Genomic DNA, 20,648 nt, shown 5'->3' on the forward strand with positions numbered 1-20,648 from the left:
CAGTGCTTCTGTGCTATGTCCTGGATGGGAGGGAGGAAACTGCCAATGATTTTTTTGACCATTCTCACCACTCTGCACTGCCTTCCTGTCCGAAGCAGTGATGCCTCCAAACCAGACTGTGATGCTGTATGACAGGAAGCTCTCAATTATCCCCCTGTAGAAAGTGGTCAGGACAGGGGAAGGAAGGTGTGCTTTTCTCATGCGGTGCAGAAAATGCAGGCACTGCTGTGCCCGCTTCACCAGTTTCTCACTGTTGAGTGACCAAGTCAGCCTACTCATTAGCTGCATACCCAAGAATTTGATGCTGGTAACCATCTCCACAGGTGAATCATTTATGCACAGAGAAGTGTGGCTGTGCCTTCCTTTTCTGAAATCAACAATGATCTCTTTGTTTTTTCCAGTATTTAAAACTAGGCTGTTTTCCTTACACCAGTTCACCAACCTTTCAACCTCCTTGCAGGAAGCTTCCACCTTGTCATCCTGAATAAGGCCCACTACTGTTGTATCATCTGCAAACGTCACAATATGGTTGGTGGCAAACCTAGCACAATAGTCATGGGTCAACAGGGTCAACAGCAGCGGACTTAAGACACAGCCCTAAGGAGAACCTGTGCTCAAGAAAATGGTATTAGAGGTATTTGTTCCAACTCGCACATATTGGGACCTGTGGGTAAGAAAATCAAGAATCCAGTTGCACAGAGGACTGTTTAAGCCTAAAAGGCCCAGTTTGTCTACTAGATGCTGGGGAATGATTGTGTTAAACGCCGAACTGAAGTCGACAAAAAGCAAATGCACATGAGTATTTCTTTCCTCTAAGTGCTTCAGGCTCAGATGGAGAACGGAAGAAATAGCATCCTCCATAGAGCGATTTGGTCAGTAGGCAAACTGAAGCAGGTCAAATGCTGGCAGGAGGCTAGATACAATAGTGTCCTTTATCAGCTTCTCAAAGCATTTCATGATGATGGATGTCAGTGCAACCGGACGATAATCATTGAGGCTTGTAATTGTGGACTTTTTTTGGCACTGGCAAGATGATGGCTGTCTTAAAACACGATGGGACCACTACCTGCTGCAATGAGAGGTTGAAAATATCTGTGAGAACACAAGCCAGCTCCCCTGCGCATTCCCTGAGGACACGTCCAGGGATGTTATCTGGGCCTGCTGCTTTCCGAATGTTAACTGTCTGCAGTGTTTTCTGGACAGAGGTGACATCAAAGCTTGGCACTTGCTCATCAGGATGGGGCACTGCTTTCCTAGCATGAGTGCTGTTTGATGCCTCAAATCTACCAAAAAATGCATTCAGTTTGTTTAGGAAGTCTGTGTCATCTTTGCATTTCGATGGAGCAACCTTGTAATCTGTAATAGCCTGGATCCCTTGCCACATTCACCTGGTGTTTGTTGAGTCCTGAAAGAAGTTCTGAATTTTCTGGCAATGGGCTTGCTTTGCACCTTTTATGGCACTTTTCAGATTTGCTCTGGCTGTTCTAAGTGCCAGCATGTCACCAGATTTAAAAGCCACATTCCGTGCTTTCAGCATCTTGCAGACCTCATTAAGTCAGCCATGGTTTTTCATTTGCCCACACAACAATGCTTTTCAGGACACAGATATCTTCTATGCACTTTTGGATATATGCAGACACCGTGGTGGCATACTCCTCAACATTTGTATGTTGGTTATCAGTAGCTGCTTCCTTAAACATGCCCCAATCTGTGCACTCAAAGCAATCTTGTAATGCTTCTGTAGCTCCCTCTGTCCAAACCCTCACCTGCTTTACTGTAGGTCTCACTCTGACTAATAAAGATTTATATGCTGGAATAAACAGCACTGAGAGATGGTCAGAGGAGCCCAGGTGAGGGCGGGGGATAGCTTTGAAAGCCTTCTTGATATTGGAATAAGCAAGATCCAGTGTATTGTCCCCTCTGGTTGCATATAGATGGAATGTGGCAGGGTAGCTTTCAAATCCACTTGGTTAAACTCACCCACTGCAATAAATGCACCCTCTGGGTGAGTAGTTTGTAAGCCACTGATGGTATGACAGAGAAGCTTCAGGGCCTCTTCTCTGTTTGCATCAGGGGGGATATACACAACGGTGATAATGGTAACAGAGAATTCTCTAGGCAGATAGAAGGGTCTGCATTTGATAGTCAGAAGCTGCACATCTGGGGAGCACAGACTTGAAACCACCCTGGCATTATTACACCATCTGTCATTTATATAAAAACAGACACCCCCTCCCCGGGATTTGCCACTAAGAGTAAAGCTCCTGTCCAGACGAAATGTTGAAAATCCCATCAAGCTAACAGCACTATCTGGGACAGAGGGCTTTAACCAAGTCTCTATTGCAATAATGACACAGCAATTTCTCACCTTCCGATTTGTTGTTAAATCAGCCTCAAGTAATCCATTTTTGGTTCTAAGGAGCGAGCATTTGCAAACAAAATAAATGGAAGAGACACTCTCTGATGGACTTGTAATCCAGTTTTCTTTTATCAGAATCAAAATAGTATTAAAATGACCTGAATCCACTCATGCTAGGAAATTTTCAAGCACAGTAATAACGACAACACTCCATGATAATGCTCCATATGTATATATTTTTAAATGTTTATTTTTGTAGACTAATCTGCATTCACAATTAAGAGAAACTATATTAATCAACAGAAAGAAATATAATTGCTGGAGCTTTCTCAAAAGAAAGTTCAATTCCCTGTTGATCTTTGATTAGGGAAAAATTACGGAAAGAGAAAATGTGGCTCTTCATTTTATTCTTGCAGTTGGTGAATCTAGGAGAAAAAAAAAATCCAAGATGAGTGAATGTGCAATGTGCAATATTTGGCATAAAAAGTATGCCTTAAAGTAGCAAATATTTCAGAATTTTGCCTTCAATCTCCCCTTACCCTCAATGACAATGACCCCAAATAATCCACATATCCAACAAACAAGTTATTGTAAAATCCTGAGAGAAATATGCACAATGTAAATCTCTATTAAACCAAAAATATCTTCCATACCCACCAGAGTCCATTTTCCCCGTGACATGCTTTGATTTACATTGCCTGGAAAAATAAAAGTAGATAAGCATTTAACTGGAAAGTTAACAACAAGAGGTGGTGATGGGTAATTAATCCATTTCTTTGGGGGGGAAATAGTTAGAAAATGAAACAATAAACCTGAAATGACAAAGGTGTCCCTATATGGCACCTACTTACAAATTAAGATTCTAAAATACAGGTGGAACATTTGTTCCCAATGTGCGCCTGTTAGATAATTTGTCTTTGCATTCTTTTTTAAAAGATAAGTAGTATCAACATACTACTATGATCAACATATAAGTAGTATCAACATATCAATATACCCAATATTACCTAATGCATACTCAGATGTATAACAATCATAATTTCAAGGCAATCAAATATTAAAAATGAAGAAAGAGGGCAAGGAATAGTAAATTAAAGAATGTTCTTAGAAGGCATACTCACATTTTGATGTGGAAGTGGCATCCTAACATTAAGCTACAGGGGAAAAAAGAAAGGAAAAGAGAAAATATTGCTCAGTTTTCGAGTTAATGCAAAAACCTGCAGATTTGCTGGTATAGATAGGAGTCATAAATTGGAAATCCTTAAAGAGACAGCAAGGGGGGGGGGAGGATAGAATAAAATAAACAGAAAAAAGATGAAATTTGTGGAAGATTTTCATTATTTTTCCAGCATGTTTATACTTTTGAAATATGGACACAAACAACTCTCTTTAGGAATGATTGCTATTATTGACTTATTGAGATATTTTGAGAGACTGATCTCCAAGACAGTTATCAGGAACTCAACTGACATGTTGGAATCAACATATTTTTCCCAGCAGGATGAATTCTTCTTGAAACACTGTCCAAAGGAGGATACTACAGAAGAAGTAAGTCCAGTCTTATACAACTCACCTGGCTACTTGCAGGAGGAGGACCATTTTTACTATCAGAGGCACCAGTAACCTAATAAAGAAGTAAATAAATTCTGTGAACGTTCTTACTGATTATTTAAAATAAAATAAACCTCATCGAAGACAACTATTTGAATCTGTGAATATATTAAGCATTAAGATATTTTGCAGAGTAAAATGCAGGAACATCCACAATTACTATCAGTAATTAGTTTAGACTTGCAGTCCAAAGCAAGATATTAGAGAAGAATAATATATATGATAGAACTCACCTGGATGCTGGCAACGGGAGGAGAGGGATCATTGTACTGATTGGAGGAAGCACCAACCTAATGAGGAAGTAAATCAATCCTATGAATGTTCCTTCAAATTATTTTAAAAACCAAACTTCATGGAAACCAAGTACTTGGATCTGCAAATGCATTAATCATTCAAGACATATTACAGTTTAATATACATCAACCAGAGCAACGTAACAGTTACCCTAACAAATTAATGGAAAGTAGGAAGAAGAAATAAGTAGATTACCTGCTGGGCAGATATATAGGCAAATCCATTTTCCCAAAAGTGTCCACATTTGTGTTCCTTTGGCAAAGTTGGGGTCAGATGACTCTGGAAGATGTTGTAAATCTCCAGAAGTTAAAAAAATGACACCAAGACACCAGAGTAGGGCAAAAATTGAGGTATCTGTGTATATTGACCTATGGAGATTTTTCTATTATGCTGTGCTTCTAAGAGACTGATCCTCAAGTCAATCATGAGGAGTGCAACTGACATCTTGGAATTAACAAATTTTCCTAAGCACCTTTGGTAAAGCTGGTGTTGGATGAGTCTAAAAGATGCAGTAATTTTAAAAATGATACTAAGATACCAGGGTAGGACAGTAGTTGAGGGGGTCTGTAGGATAGTAGATGAGGGGGGTCGGTATATATTGACCTATTGACATATTCTCAGTCGTCATCTTGGAATCCACAGATTTTTCCCATTACCAGTAAATAGAGTGGAACTTCCAGTGCAAAGGAAGATACTATAGAAGAAAAATATCAAATCTAATGGAACTCACGTGGCTGTTGACAAAACGAGGAGGAGGAGGAGGCCCATTGTAATGACTGGAGGGAGCACCAGCCTGATAAATAAGTAAATCAATTCTGTGAATGTCCTTTCAGATTATTTTAAAAAGTAAACCCCATAGACGCCAAGCCTTTGGATCTGCAAATGCATTAACCATCCAGACATATCACAGAGTAACATACATTAAAATGAGCAACTTAATTTTATCCTAAACAAAGAAGGAGCAAGAAAGAAATCTCTTAGGTGATGGAGAAATATACAAGAAAGGCCATTTTCCCACTAGTGATGTATGACCTCTCCAAGGCAACGTTGAAGTTATGTAACAGCTCTCAACATTAATGTTCCTTTGCCAAAGCTGAGATGGAATTACTTTGGAAGATGCTGTAAGTCACTGGATTTTAAATATGGTACCAAGATACCAGAGTAGTTAAGGTATCTGTATATATTGACCAATTGAACTTTATTTTTATGCCCTTCTTAAGAGAGACAGATTCTCAAGGCAGTCATTATCTGCTCAACTGACAACTTAGAGTCCATACATTTTGCCAGCATCTGGAATTAAGGATTGATTTGCAGTCCAAATGAAGATACCGAGGAAGAGGAAGCAACACAAAAATCATTATATATGAACATTAGATAATGGATGTTCTTATTAAAAATGGCATGTTCCCATATTTTGTGAAAGGGAAGGGAAATAAAGTAGAGAAATATCATATCCAAAAATGGTCCACTTTGTGAACAATATTGGTCCATTTCAAATACAGCCATTGCCAGCCAGCATGGCCATTGCTGAAAGTATGAGAATTAAAGTCTGGATTTGTGGAAGGTGCCTAGATTGGTGAGATGGGAACACATCGTACAAAGAAAGAAGTATCTCTATGTTTGGAAAAAAAGGTGAAAGTTCTGGAAGGTCTTCATTATTTCCTCCCGCTCATCTACAGTTTTAAAATATGGGTGCAAACAGCTCTCTTTAGGAATGATTGCAATGTATTGCCTTATTGAAGTATTTCTTTTAGGTCCTGCTTTGAAAAGACTGATCATCAAGGCAGTCATCGAGAGCTCATCTGACATCTTGGGAATCAACAGGTTTTCCCCAGGACCAGGAATTCATCATGAGATTCTGTCCAAAATAAGATACTACAGAAGTAAATAAATAAATAAATAATAAAGTAAATAAATCCTAACATGTCCCATCAGATTATTTCGAAATTTAAATATTATGGGAGCCAGACTCTTGGATCTTTTCATGCATTAAGTATCAAGATATATTACGAAGTAACATATGTGAATAAGAGCAACTTAATGCCCTATCCTGACTCTGTAAACTGCTTAGAGAGGGCTGTAAAACACTATGAAGTGATATATACGTCTAAGTGCTATTGATATTGATATTGCTGAATAAATTTATGGGAAGAAGGAGCAAGAAAGAAGTATATTATATAATGGAGAGACATGTAAGAAATGCCATTTGCCCACCAGTGACATAGAACCTCTCCATAGCAGCATTAAACCATTCTTAAAGTGATGTAAAATCTGTCCACATCTGAGTTCCTGCTGGGGTTGGATGACTCTGGGAGGTGCTGCAAGTCACCACAGTTTGAAAAAGATACCAAGTTACCACAGTAAGACAGTAGTCAAGGTATCTGTGTATATTGACCTACTGAATTATTTATTTTATGCCCTTCTTCTGGCAGATTGATTCTCAAGGCAGTCAGCATGAGCATAATTGACATCTTGGAATCAACAGATTTTTTTTCCCCAGTACTAGGAATTAATCTTGACTTCCTTTCCAAAGAAAGATTATACGGAAGAAGAAAATCCAGTCTTATAGAACTCACCTGGTTATTGCCAGGTTGAAATTGATTGTAAGGATAAGCGGAGACAACCTAATAAATAAATAAATAAATAAATAAATAAATAAATAAATAGACCTATGAATGTGCCTTCATATTATTTTAAAAGATGAACTTTGCAGAAGCTAAGCTCTTGTGTCAGTACATACATGTATCATTATGATATTTTGCAGAGTAACATATGTGAAAAACAGCAAGTTAATCTTTGCCCTAAACAAATTTATGGAAAGAAGGAGCAAGTAAGACGTCTGTAATGCAATGGAGAGATATATAAGAAAGGCCACCTCCCAACCAATTATGTATAATATCTCCATAGTATATTCAAACTGTTGTTGAAGTGATTTAAAATCTGTCCACAATTGTGTTGGGGATGGATGAGTCTAGAACAGAAGTCCTTAAACTACAGCCCTCGGGTCGCATGCAGCCCACAATGTGTTTTTATCTGGCCCTCCTCAACCTCCCAGGCAAACCATCCAATAGCAAGGAAAGGGTGGGTGGATGGTGGCGAGAGCCCCAGCCAATGACAGGATGGCAAGTTGGTGGGAGGAGATGTTTTTTTTTCCCGGTTTCTCCCTCGCATGCCCAAGTGCGCACTTGTGCTTCGGCCATGCCCCTTTCTTCTCCTTGAGTCTTCATGTTTTTACCTCAGGGCCGGGCTGAGAGATTTAGGCCTCGCTTGTAGCCTTGACCTCACTTAGGACAGCCAAGCCGGGCAATGATGATGCCACTGCTGCTGTTTCTTTTGAAGCGGGTCCCTTGCTAGGTGCTATGTAATACAAGCCCCACCCTCTGCCACTGTTGCCACTGCCACCATACCAGCCAAGAGAAAACTGGTGCTGCCGGCCCTCAACATCACCCCCACCATTGCTGAGGGACCAGCCCCACTAGCAGCGGCAAGGGCAACGGCTCCGAGTGTGTGGGCTTGATCCCCATGAGGGTCAGAGTGGGGCTGCTGGAGTGGGACACCAGTTATGGGTCTGAGGGGAGTGGGCGAAGGGCAAGGTATTTGGCGTCCGGGGTAATAATAATAATAATAGTAAAGTTGGAAGGGACCTTGGAGGTCATCTAGTAGGAGAATTTGCTCCTGGAAGATTATTTCAGTGTTGTAAGAGGTTGTGTGGAGCTGAGGCAATGAAAGGTCCAGAATGCCAATCAAGGAAAATATTTCTGGCTCAGGGTTAAAATGAAGGATCCTTGGGGGGGGGGGAGGGTCTCTGAGGATAGTGGTTTTCTTGCAGATGTTTCAGGACCCAAAGTTGAATAATAAGTGAACTGATGTTACCTAGTTTGGATCATGAGATGTCTGCAAGAAAGCCACCAAGCTCAGAGAGCACCAAGGACTCCACAGCCACCCTCCTTCTCTTCTTCTCCTCCTGCATTCCACAAACCCTCTCTCTTCTGGCATTGCTGATGTTACCTACTTTGGGTCATGAAACATCTGCAATAAATGCTGAATGGAAATGGCACCTTGCCTTTCTGACAGTTTCAGTCTACTCAACAGTTTCAATGTGCAACTTCAAGGAAAGGGGAAGCTCATCTGTGATATGCATTCACATGTGAAACATTTGAAGTAAAATTGGATATACTCATTAAACAAGTGAGGGAGGAAAACTTCTGCCATCTTCCCACAATTCAAAAACTCTTTGCGGAAAAACCAGCAGTTGCATTCCCAAACAAAACATGTGTGGATTCACTGGAAATGTTGTGTATTTTCTTCGCTTAAAAACTCATTCAAATAATCAACCAATTCATTTTTCTTGTTTCATTTTTTTCATTTTATACTTGATTTTATATTGTTCTGTAATCATTTTTTTTCAAACTATAGTCCAGCCCCCCAACAGTCTGAGGGACAATGAACTGGCCCCCTGTTTAAAAAGTTTGAGGACCCCTAGTCTAGAAGAAGCTATAAGTCACCTGAGTTTAAAAATGATGCCAAGATACAAGAGTAGTAGATGAGGGGGTCTGAATATATTGACCTATTGAGATATTCTTTTTATGCACTGTTTCTGGGAGATTGATCCTCAAGGCAGTCATCAGGAGCATAATTGCCATCTTGCAATCGACAGATTTTTCCCATTACCAATAAATAGTCTGGACTTGCAGTGCAAAGGAAGATACTTGGGAAGAATATCAAATCTAATGGAACTCACGTGACTGCTGGCGGGAGGAGGAGGAGGTGGTGGAGGAAGAGGCCCACTGTAATGATTAGCCTGATAAATAAGTAAATCAATTATGTAAATGTCCTTTCAGATTGTTTTAAAACATAAATGCATTAACCACCCAGATATATTCCAGAGAGACATATCTTAAAGTGAGCAACTTAATTTTTGCCCTAAACAAATTTCTGAGAAGAAGGAGCAAGAAAGAAGTTATGGGATGGAGAGAGATGTAAGAAAAGACATTTTCCCACCAGTGATGTATAACCTCTCCGAGCCATTGTGAAAGTTATGTAAGAGCTCTCAAGCTTAATGTTCCTTTGGCCAAGCTGAGGACCCAAAGGGATGGCTTTGGAAGATGCTGTAGTCAAGGTGTCTGAATATACTGACCTATTGAAACTTTTCTTTTATACCCTTCTCAAGAGAGACAGATTCTCAAGACAGTGATCATTAGCTCAACTAACAACTTGGAATCCATACATTTTGCCAGGAGCTTAAATGCCATTTAAGAAATGCCATTTCCCACAAGAATATCTTCATAGTAGTATCAAGCCATTGTTGAAGTGATGCAAACTTTCCTTTGGCAAAGCTGAGGTTGGATGACTCTAGAACAGGGGTCCTCAACCTTGGCAATTTTAAGAGTTGTGGACTTCAACTCCCAGAATTCCTCAGCCAGCAAAGCTGGCTGAGGAATTCTGGGACTTGAAGTCCACAACTCTTAAAGTTGCCAAGGTTGAGAATCCCTGCTCTAGAAGATGTAATAGTCACCAGAGTTTAAAAATGACACCAAGATACCAGAGTATGGCAGTAATCAAGATGTCTGTATATATTGAATTCTTGAGATATTTCTTGTATGCCCTGCTTCTGAAAGACTGATCTTCAAGGCATTCATCAGGAGCTCAACTGGCATCTTTGAATCAACAGATTTTCCCCAGTACCAGGAATTAGTCTTGACTTCCTCTCCAAAGGAAGATTATAGGGAAGCAGAAAATCCAGTCTTATGCAACTCACCTGGCTGTAGTAAGGATAAGGACGTTGGTCAGATTGAACACCAAACTAATAAAAAAGTAAATAGATTGTTTGAATATCACCTTCAGACTATTTTAAAATTTAAACCTCACGGAAGCCAAGCTCTTGGCTCTGTGAATGCAGTAAGCATAAAGACATATTACAGTGTAAATATGTTATCTAAATGGCTAAACTGCTTCTTTTACGTGGGAGCAAAAAATCAGCCCATAATGTGATAGAGATACATATAACAAAGATCCTTTTCTCACTAGCAATGTATAGCTTCTCCATAGTATCTCCAATATTAGAGTTACTAATCTCATTTGTTTCCCAAAATCCATAGTAAAGGAAGCCCAGCAGCCATATTGAAGCCCATGAATGTAATTGGAAGTATTGCCACATAATTCCATTTGTATTACTTTAAGCAACAAACTCTTTAGTGTAACCATAAAAAATGAGAGGCCTATCACAGAGCTAACCCTGATTGACTTGATTTGAAATCATTGCACAGAGCTAAATGCATAGAAAGCATTGGGAATTTTTATCCTCTACAAGAGTTTCAGATTTGGGCCCTGTCAAAAGAAAAATCTGCATTTCCATCATTCCTCCAGCAATCTGAACTGTCAAGAAAGGCTTTTATGAATGATTAGCTGCATTTGGCTAAACACAAATTAGGATCCAGTATGACTGTGGTTCTAGATTCTATGGAGAGTCTAAATTGTAGTCTAATGAAGTGATACATAATGGTTGAAATTAATACAGAAGAGGGAAGTGGTAATTGAAATCACTGTAACCTTCGTAACTAAGATTTTAGAGAAATAAAAACTGCATTTTAGCTATTCTATTTGACCTGGGGAGCTTCTCACTTTTGATGAAGTGAAGCAGCTCTTCCAGGAGGCAGGAAGTGAAGGCCATTCTCTGCCTTTCCTGGTCCAGTCCCTTATGGTGTCTTCTTCACCTTAACAATAGCATTCCTGATAGCGGCAGCAGATATAAATGTTTTGGGAAGGAGGGACACAAGGAGAAAAAGAACATTGTGATTCCTGTATACCAGGGGTCCTCAACGTTGGCAACTTTAAGACTTGTGGACTTCAACTCCCAGAATTCTGGGAGTTAAAGTCCACAAATCTTAAAGTTGCCAAGGTTGAGGACCCCTGCTGTATACCCTCTTGCTCCTGGATATTGCTTAACAAGTACTCTGAAGTTTCTCTTAGCAGCCAAACCATGTTGGCTATTCCCAGAACTATACACCTTTTTATTCCTGAAATTAAAAACTGCCACATGGCTTCTGAGTTCATTAATTTAGTTTCCAACAGTTCTTCTTCCCTAAAAAGCCCTTCAGCATTCATCTGAACAAACAAACCATTGCAATATGTTCAAAATTTCCCCTGAGACTTACCCATTTCTTGAACGTATCCTAATGTAAGAAAGAAAAACTTCCAGAGTTATTTAGAACTGTGTTTTCCTCCACTTCTCCTTCAAATAGGAGAAATGAAGCCATTGTTTCTATTACCTAACACTCCCTTATTTCTCTAGGAACCAATAAAAATTAAAGTTGTTTTTCAGGAAAAGAACTACAGAGTTTGCTTGGCAATATTATGGAAGAGATTTCCCACTGAAGCATGTATCCCTGATATTCACTCATCCAAATTCTAAACAAGGCTAACCTTGCTTAGCTTAATATGTTGTGGTTATTATTTTAAATCCTAGTAGGTTTTATATTTGTGTAATATAAAATTAAGAGAGCTATTTACACCAGGTGTATTATAGCTCAATGCTATCTGTGAATCAGACCAATATCTCTTCACTATGGGGCAATGCTTGGAATTAACCTTAATGCTTCTATTTAGATACATTATTTCAAATGTTCCGCTTGCATTTGTATTTAGTAAACTAAGGTAAGAGAGAAGGAATTATTCAGATTTCAACATGAATCTCTCTGTTCCACTTTATCTGTAGCTCTATTGACATCCACTCTGCCAGAATGAATGAATGCAAAAATTAATGAATGAACACTATTGTAGATAAAATGCAGCAGTGTTAAACTAAGCCAGACTAAAACAAAGACAGCATCACCCAGCATCAATAGAAAAATGATACAATAAGATTTGAACTGGATCTCTCTGTGCCAAGTTTTTTGTCTGGTCCAGAAAGCAGTAAATGATAATAAATATTTCCATATACTTACACCCATCATATTTAGCTACAAAAAACAAACAAACAAAATATTTAGAAAGGATTTTTCACTCTTGTTTAAGTGCTACAAGCTGAAAACAACTTTTTAAAGATGGAGGATTCCCAATCTTTTTAACACATTTCATATTTCCGCCTGAAACAGTTGCTAAATGATGTTTACTTGCATAGGCTTGTCTAAATTTAGCAACATTAAATATATTTAAGCAATTTTTCTTTAATAGCTAATTTCAGGAATGAGATCTGAAAAAGTCCTGGTGCTTCCAGAGAGAGAACTCCTAACGATGTGAAACAAAAAGGATGCCATAGTCTTTTTAATATTATTTTACACATATATGAGAAAAGATGGAAGAAATTATGAGAAAGCACCAGAGATGTATTATTGATGGAACCTCCATATAAGTTTGTAAATCAAGCAGAGCAATTGCTCAATGAAATCTTGAGTTGGATGTACTGACTCAATGCCTCTTGGCATCTATATTATATTATGTTATGTTATGTTAAGTTATGTTATGTTATGTTATGTTATGCTATGCTATGCTATGCTATGCTATATTATATTATTATTATATTATATTATTATATTATATTATTTATCCCTTTATTTTACCTGCCACGAAAGAAAATAATTGGATCCATCAAAATATTTCAAATATTTTTGAAAAAAGGGCTCTACAAGTGCAGAGTATGGGCAAATCCTTTTACAATTAAAGACTTTGCATTAACTGATTTATGTGAAGAAACCAGATATTTTTTAAATTTGAAAATTTTTAGCTTTAGGATAAAGTGTCCTCTCTTCCCAAGCACTTTTTTGTGATTTTACCCCTAGTAGTTTTTGTTTATTATTCCCAGTTCATTCATTGATATAATTCACTGTATCAGTTTGTACCATGGAGGAGAACATGTAGCCCATTATTCATTTCTTATAACCTCTTGTCTCACTACTGGACACTGAATCAGGAAAAGAAAGGACTTACTGAATCCCCTAGAACTGAAGACATCTATGAAAGAGAAGATATTAATTAATCAAAAGAAAATCTAACCCAATTTACTTTACTCAGTCCCGGTTACCTTGCTATGTTCAGATTAAGCAACTATATAATACCTCCCAGTCTGTGGCTAGAATCACCAAACCTGCTTCTTCTAATTAAAGACAGCAAGAGTCTGACACAGACACAGACACAGACACACACACACACACACACACACACACAGAGAGAGAGAGAGAGAGAGAGAGAGAGAGAGAGACCATTCCCATTCAGTCTATTGAGAAAGGGAATTGTTATCCTCTCCATAGCCCTCTAATTTTTCCTGTTCCTCCTATCAGTCTTGCCTCAAAATCCAGGTTTTGCAAGATCTGGGGAGAAACTTCACCTGACAGCTAGAAAGAGGGTTCACCTCTCTCCCTGAGACTTCCCTCAGAAGGATGTTCAGAAGGTTATGTGAATAATTAAAAACTTAGACCAATTTTATTCAGGGCCGCATCAGCATTGTGGTTGCCCTCGAGGGGCTGGGGGGCTGTGGCCAGGATGGGTGCGGCCGACTGGGTGGGTGTGGATGGAGTGGGTGTGGCCTACTGGGTGGGCATGGCCAGTTCTATATCATTCACATCAAGGGTGCCTGTGGGGGCCTGGGCAGGAGTGGGACAGATCTGAGGGTCTCTGGCAGAAGGGGATGGGACCAGGGCAAGCGCCAAGGCATGGTCCACTAGAGGAGCCTCACTTCCTGCTGAAACCCTTCTGCTGGAGCCCATCAAGCCAGATTCCTCACAAAGGGTGACACCTCCCCAGCATGCACCCAGGGGTGAGACTGAAGTGGCAGGGGCTGGTTCCTCGCTGTTTCCAGATGGCCTTGTGGAGCTAAGACTGAATGGGTTTCAGCATAGATGGCCACCACAAAATTGTATATTGGCTCCCGGCTGGCTTGGTCCAGGGCCAAGGCAGTGGGGGCCGTTCCCTCACTGTTTCCAGGATGGCTTCGCGGGCCACATGAAACCACTTTGCAGGCCGCATCTGGTCCCCAGGCCTTGTGTTTGACATGTCTGACTTAGACCAATGAAAGCAAAATGAGTCCACCAGAGCTTGAGCAAGGGAGGCAGTTGAGAGAAAACTAGGTATTGCTGAAGTCAGACAGATTTTAGGAATTTGCAGGAAAAAAACAACAACATGGCTTCACATTGCAATGAACTTTGTCTTTATTATTTCACCTTTTGAGCAGGTGATAAAAGAATGGATATCTGCAGGGAGAGGTTCGGAAGAGTCAGGATGTCAGCTGCTATCAAAGCTTTACCATTATGTCAGCCATCTCCTGACTTTTTTTAGTTCTAATCTTTCTCCTGCTTTTTATGGTTTCCCTCTCATGCTTTGCTTATTTTTTATGCTACAATTCTATATTCAGTGCCTACATTGGCTGGATTTTGAGATCTTTGATTTGGTTACTGCTTTAACATATTTTCTGGTTTGCGCAATATGTTGAACAATGAAGCAAGCAATTGGATTGTGTTCACTCAAAGCACTACATTATATAACGAAGAATGATAATTAGTCAATATTTAACCCAAAAAAAACCTCACCTCATACAGCTCAGCTTTTACCTGACCTGGTTAATCATGTTGTGTGAACTTAGTCTAATAAGACATGCATATGATTATACTCATTATGAGCACATACCCTTAAAGCCATGAGGCAAAAGAAATAAAGATAAAGATAAATATATAGATAAAAGTCTATAAATATTATAATCTGCTTCTGCATGAGAAATTAAAAATGATAAACATCCAGACGCTATGCTTGGAAGCTATTTTGCTTCAAATGTAAAATACTTTTCTGTCAGTCTTAAACCTGAAAAAGCCTGGAAACTGCAATTTAAAATCACCTAATTTAGGGAAAGGGCAAGGATGAGTAGCCTACACAACTTCACAACCACAGAAGTAGGTACACATGAAGAGTATGATGCTGAAAGAAAAACCACACACAAACCCAATGCTATCATTATAATTTGAAAGAATTATTCCATCTTTTGTAATGCAGTTAACCCATATCGCTGCCTATGTCTCCCCAAAACCTTGATCTCCCCAACCCTCAAGGACTACTCTTCACAGAACACCTACCCCAGATTTGGGAACAGGACTGAATGGGACCCTATGATTTTCAGGGCCGGATAATTGGGGGGGGGATCTTTCAAATGGGTACAATATAAGCAGGTAAAGTTATACTCACTGTTGACATCATGTCACTGAAAAATGACTGCAGAAAGAAGAAAAACATGGATTTCTTTCTTGGTGAAATAGTTTTAACAGACATTTAAATGGTATAAAATGCACACTTACATTCTCTCTCTTATAAGCGTATACATGGGTCTATGTGCACTCAAATCTTTCTTATATTTCAGTTATATTCATATACAGACATACATACACATAGACATATACACCTAACTGTGAAGAGACAAAGAATTTTAATCTAATGCACCTTAAAAAGCAGGCAAACTTTGATCACACCGTCATGGTGTCCATCTCAATCTTCTTTGACTATGCCCTGTGGATATTATTAATACTGACCAATCACTGTTCAGTTTTCCTAGCAATTATCTTAACCCACAATCCTTTAGGATAGAAGTACAATGGTACCTGAGTACTCATTGGTAATTCATTCCAGAAGATGCGACAAATACTAAAACTGACGGGTACCGGAAAAAAAATATGACCTACCACTTGACCCCCTATTTTGGCCAGAAGAAATAGTAAGTCACAAAGCAACAGACACCAGCAAGTTCTTCCTTGCGTGTCAATCACTGGCAGAAAGATGAGTGCCAGGACAAGATTTCTGCTTCAAAACACATTGAATAGCGAATTCGACGAGTTTTGAAGCAGTGGAATGCTGAGGCATGATTTAATGGAAACAGAATTTGGAAATCTCAGACTATAAGCAGTATGCCTATTCCTCAACAAATACAAAGAATATCAGACAAAGTATAGACAAAGACTATACTTACAGATTGACGTGGAGGGTTCTGTGGATTAGGCTTCCCATAATAAGTACCCACACTGTAACTATTGTAACCCTACAGAAATTCAAAGATATATTACAAATCAGAACTTTCTGCGACAAAGAGAATGGAAGAGTCTGGTAGATAATTCTAAACAGACCCACAATTAAATCCACACATATGGATGATCTTCCTATGCAAGGCTGTCATACATCCCAGATAATACTAGTAAATAATGTTTAGATCCTGCATTTTCCCTGAAAGCTGGGGTTTTGCCTAATTTTATCCTGACAATAACTCTGAGAAAAGTTGCTATAGATAATCTTTTTTAAAGGACTGCCTCAGACAACAAGTTGCAGCAGTTACGAAAAAGTAACTTTGCGACCAACATCTGCATCTAAAAACTTCAAACAAAATGATGGCTACCTGTACTAATTTTCAAATTTTGTTTTTTTAAAAGTGGTTTTTGGTATAAAATCCTGCAGCAGCAAGGAGTGTAGTGAGGATATCACATAGCTCTGCCTTCCCTTTCTCTCTCCCTGCTTCACTTCGATCGCTGCTCTTCATAGTATGTCTATCAAAGATTTGGGAACACTATTTGGGAACACTACCTCCTGAATGCCGGAGTCTAAAGTTCTGAAAATCTGGACACCCATGTTTCTCCTAAAATGAGCAATGCATGGGTGAGAAATCCCCTATGAAGGAAGAGGGGTTTCCTCTCAAAATGGGTACCATATGAGCAGACAAATTTTATACTCACTTCTGGGCGAGGATAGCTGACTTGGGCAGCAACATATGGCCCCTGTAGAAAGAAGAAAAATATGAACTTTTTACTTGATTTAATTCTTTGTGGCATGTATAAGCTACAATTTCGGATTAAGGCCATCAAACCAGGAAGCAAAGTTAAATGTAAAAGACAATACTTTTTTCTATATTTGAAAATGATGTATTATCTATCTATCTATCTATCTATCTATCTATCTATCTATCTATCTATCTATCTATCCATACCTGTTAACCTTTTTAGAAGTTTATTTAATAATTTATATATCAATTAATAAATAAATCATGGCTTGGTACTGGGTTATTTGAGGGATTGTCTCTTGCCGGTCATATCCATCGTTAACACACTAGAGTGGGGAAGCAAGGAATGTTATGAGTCCTGTCCCCTATATAGCTATATCTGGTGGGACCCAGAAGAAGGGCCTTCTTTGTGGTGGCTCTCTCCCTTTGGAATATCATCCCTTCAGAAATTAGACTTGCCCTCACTTTGACATTATTTTGTAAGGCCCTGAAGATTTGGTTTTGCCAACAGGCTTGGAGAACCCAGAGTGGGATGGAGCCCATCAAGTGACTCATTTGACTGTGTGTTGTCACAACAAGGGTGGGGGGTTGTTTTTTATTTTTTTATACTGGGTTTTTACTGATTTTTGTGAGCCAGCCTGAGTCACTGTGAGTGGGCGGCCATATAAATCTCCCAGATAAATAAATATGTATATGTTTGAAATAATGAAAAGATACACAAAACCTGCATTGTACAATCCCAAATGTATCTATGTGCATAATATTTCTTCCCATAAAATCTTCTGACAAGGAGCATTTTTTAACAAAGCCTTAATGTTCAAGCTTTATAAGGTCTTTTATAAGCTCTCTTAAGTATCTGACTGAAATAGCAAATAACTCTGGAATCGATTCCTTTCTTGTAATTTCACAAGATGTTGCTTGATTTTAGAATATGATACAATTTCTAAGTATATATAGAGAATGCCCTAAATAAATACACTTCCGCAGTAAATAAAATAGAGACCAGCAACTTTAAAGTGGATGAAAGAATTGTTTTGAATCACCCACTTGATCACTGGCTCTTTCAGACACAAGGGGAGGAATGTTGACCAGTTTTTCTAGCTGTTGTCTTAAACCAAGAGACCTCCTAAGTGAAAAATATTTAAAACCTTCTATTCTTCAAAAAAAAAAAGGGGGGGGTGGGCTGGGTTGTAGTAAATAAGGAATGAAGGGAAAAGAGGAAAATAACATATTGTACTTACAGATTCGGGGAGCTGTGGATTATAGTTTTTGGGAACATTGTAGTCATGGGACCCAGGATACCCCTTTAGAAATACGAAAATACATTGACACACCTGTTCTTTTTCCAACAAAGAGAGGGGAGTGTCTGGGAGGGGATTCAGAGAAGCCCACCTATGGTTCACCTCAATGTCATTTGTATGAGAGTGAAGTTCTGAAACTCTGGGCAGCTGTGTTTCTCCTAAAATGGTCAAGGCATGGGTGAGACATCTCCTGTGAATAAAACTAATGATTTCCTTCAGGATTAGTTCCAACAGTGATGGGCCTTTGGGTGAGCAAGCTGTGAAGCTCAGTTGTGTCACATTGGAAGATGGATAAAATTTGACCAACTGGCTGCTTCTTTATCACTGTGTAATCTCTTTTGCCAGCTTGCCCAGATTTCTGACAGTAATCAGAAATCTCAAAGTGCATTAAAACAAGAAACTCTTTTACTTATCGGAGGATTAAGAATATGATTCTGTAAGGGAAAAATAATAATCACCAATTACTTAATTCTGTTTTAGCCTGACACATACACAGTCACACTGCAATAAACCTATTGATGGAAGGAAACCGAGGGATGGATGGGCTTGAAAACTGTTAGAGGGAATCATGGCTTGGCTTTCCAGTTGTTCGGAAGCTAAAACCAGACAAAACACATTTTTACACAATGTGTGACTAATTTATTTTGTTGGAAGTTATAAAACTCTTTGTTAACTTATGCAAAGAAGCTTCCCATCAGAATAGAATCATTGCTTTGAATTCAGATAATTAGTCTAATTAAATACTTGAAATCACTTTAAAATTGTGTGATCCATGTAGACTGTCCAATTTGATTCCATTTAGATAAGCATTTGCATAGGGTAAAACTAGATCTCCTCAGTAAAAGTTTACCAAATCCCTATTTATTATGTCTAAGATTTTGGTAGGATCCAAGAGTGAGCAGTTTAGTCTTGGATTAACCCACAGGATTTGAGCCACAGAGGTGTGTTTACCTCCTCACAAGTTAGTTTTCCTAAAATTCTGGTTTCATCTCACCTGGGCATCTGTTTTGAGCACAGAAATCAACAAGGCAGCACCCACGAAGGACAGCATTATTCTCAGCTTGAGGTTTCTTTGCTGAGATGAGAAAGTGCCCTAACTACAAATGTGTGGATTGAGGATGGGTCTTTATTGATGTATCAGCAGACTGCCAGACTGCCCAAACTGAAAGCAGCAATTGATGATGCCTTCAAATTACCTTATCAGCTAGGAAAGGTTAGAAGGATTTGTTCATTACATGGAAGGTTCTAGTGCCAATTGAAACATTCCTCTATCCTCTCTATCATTTTTCTGAGAATGACTTGATTTCAAAGAAGATAATGATGAAATATCACCCTCTAATTTATCTAATGGCAAGTGAAGTGGAAAGTTTCTGAAAGGTCATTTGTGGTTTCAAACCTTTTTTCCTGTTTTGACATCTTTCAATTATCTTTCTTTAGTCGTATGTAATTTGATGATCTCATCTTAGTTCCTTTGATTTCTTTTTATTCTCTGTGAGTGGAAGGGTTTGAAAGGAATGAGATAGCATCTTTTAAATAGCTGGGCTTCAGTATGGATTACTGTTCTGAGAAAATTAAAAATATTTAAAAGGGATATGAAAAGACTAACTGTGCTGTTTGAAAAGCCAGATTCAGAGCTTTGATTGATTGATTGATTGATTGATTGATTGATTATGTGCCATCAAGCAAGCCACATAGGTAGATTTATCTCAGCCACATAGTCAGATTTATAGACTCCTCCAGGATAATTCTCCCTAACCTGGTTCTTCAAGTCTTATAATGTGGCACTCATCAACATTGAAACCAAGTCTATTCACCTTGGTGCTGGTCTCCTATTTTTCTTTCTTTTCACAATTCCCAGGATTATATGTAAATCTTCGCATATGCCTGAAGTAGAATAATTTGAATGTAATAATTTGTTCAAACAGGTCAGTCCTAGAGTAGATCAACTCTGACTGCTCTTTAGAAGACCAGATCCTGAAGTTGAAACTCAAGTACTTTGGCCATCTAATGAGAAGGAAGGACTCACTGGAGAAGGGCCTAATGCTGGAAAAGATTGAGGGCAATAGAAGAAGGGGACGACAGAGAATGAGGTGGCTGGATGGAGTCACTGAAGCAGGAGGCGTGAACTTAAATGGACTCCAGCAGATGGTAGAGGACAGGAAGGCCTGGAGGAACGTTGTCCATGGGGTCGCGATGGGTCGGACACAACTTCGCAACTAACAACAACAACAAATAATTTGTGCCTCAAATGAGAATTATGGTTTGATTTCTTGGATAATCCATTTGTCTGTTTTCTTGGCTGTCTATGGTATTCTCAGGTTTTCTCCCAGGCCGACCGTCAAAA

The 20,648-nt window shown here is 38.9% G+C and overlaps 1 protein-coding gene across 2 annotated transcripts; it reads right to left on the minus strand.

Moving 5' to 3' along the window:
• Positions 1-2,575: 2,575 nt before the first annotated feature.
• Positions 2,576-19,454, minus strand: LOC120315560 (formin-like protein 3). 2 transcript variants are annotated; one of them, XM_039360106.1, is made up of 17 exons: positions 19,299-19,454; positions 18,245-18,307; positions 16,960-17,001; positions 16,206-16,274; positions 15,431-15,457; positions 13,190-13,213; positions 12,208-12,222; positions 11,419-11,436; positions 10,023-10,067; positions 9,006-9,065; positions 6,841-6,888; positions 4,995-5,057; positions 4,204-4,260; positions 3,933-3,983; positions 3,481-3,513; positions 3,017-3,057; positions 2,576-2,784 (listed from the first exon to the last, which is right to left on the minus strand). In XM_039360106.1, the coding sequence occupies exons 1-16, from the start codon at positions 19,353-19,355 to the stop codon at positions 3,049-3,051; spliced, it is 681 nt and encodes a 226-aa protein (XP_039216040.1). In that variant the 5' UTR covers positions 19,356-19,454; the 3' UTR covers positions 2,576-2,784; positions 3,017-3,048. The 2 variants fall into 2 exon arrangements, with proteins under 2 accessions (XP_039216040.1, XP_039216047.1); XM_039360113.1 differs by lacking the exon at positions 18,245-18,307 and having other exon boundaries at positions 19,299-19,414.
• Between the last annotated feature and the right edge of the window lie 1,194 nt (positions 19,455-20,648).

Source organism: Crotalus tigris, unplaced genomic scaffold (assembly GCF_016545835.1).
Source record: "Crotalus tigris isolate CLP2741 ecotype Arizona unplaced genomic scaffold, ASM1654583v1 scf7180000017576.4783729, whole genome shotgun sequence".
NCBI classification, from domain to species: domain Eukaryota; kingdom Metazoa; phylum Chordata; class Lepidosauria; order Squamata; family Viperidae; genus Crotalus; species Crotalus tigris.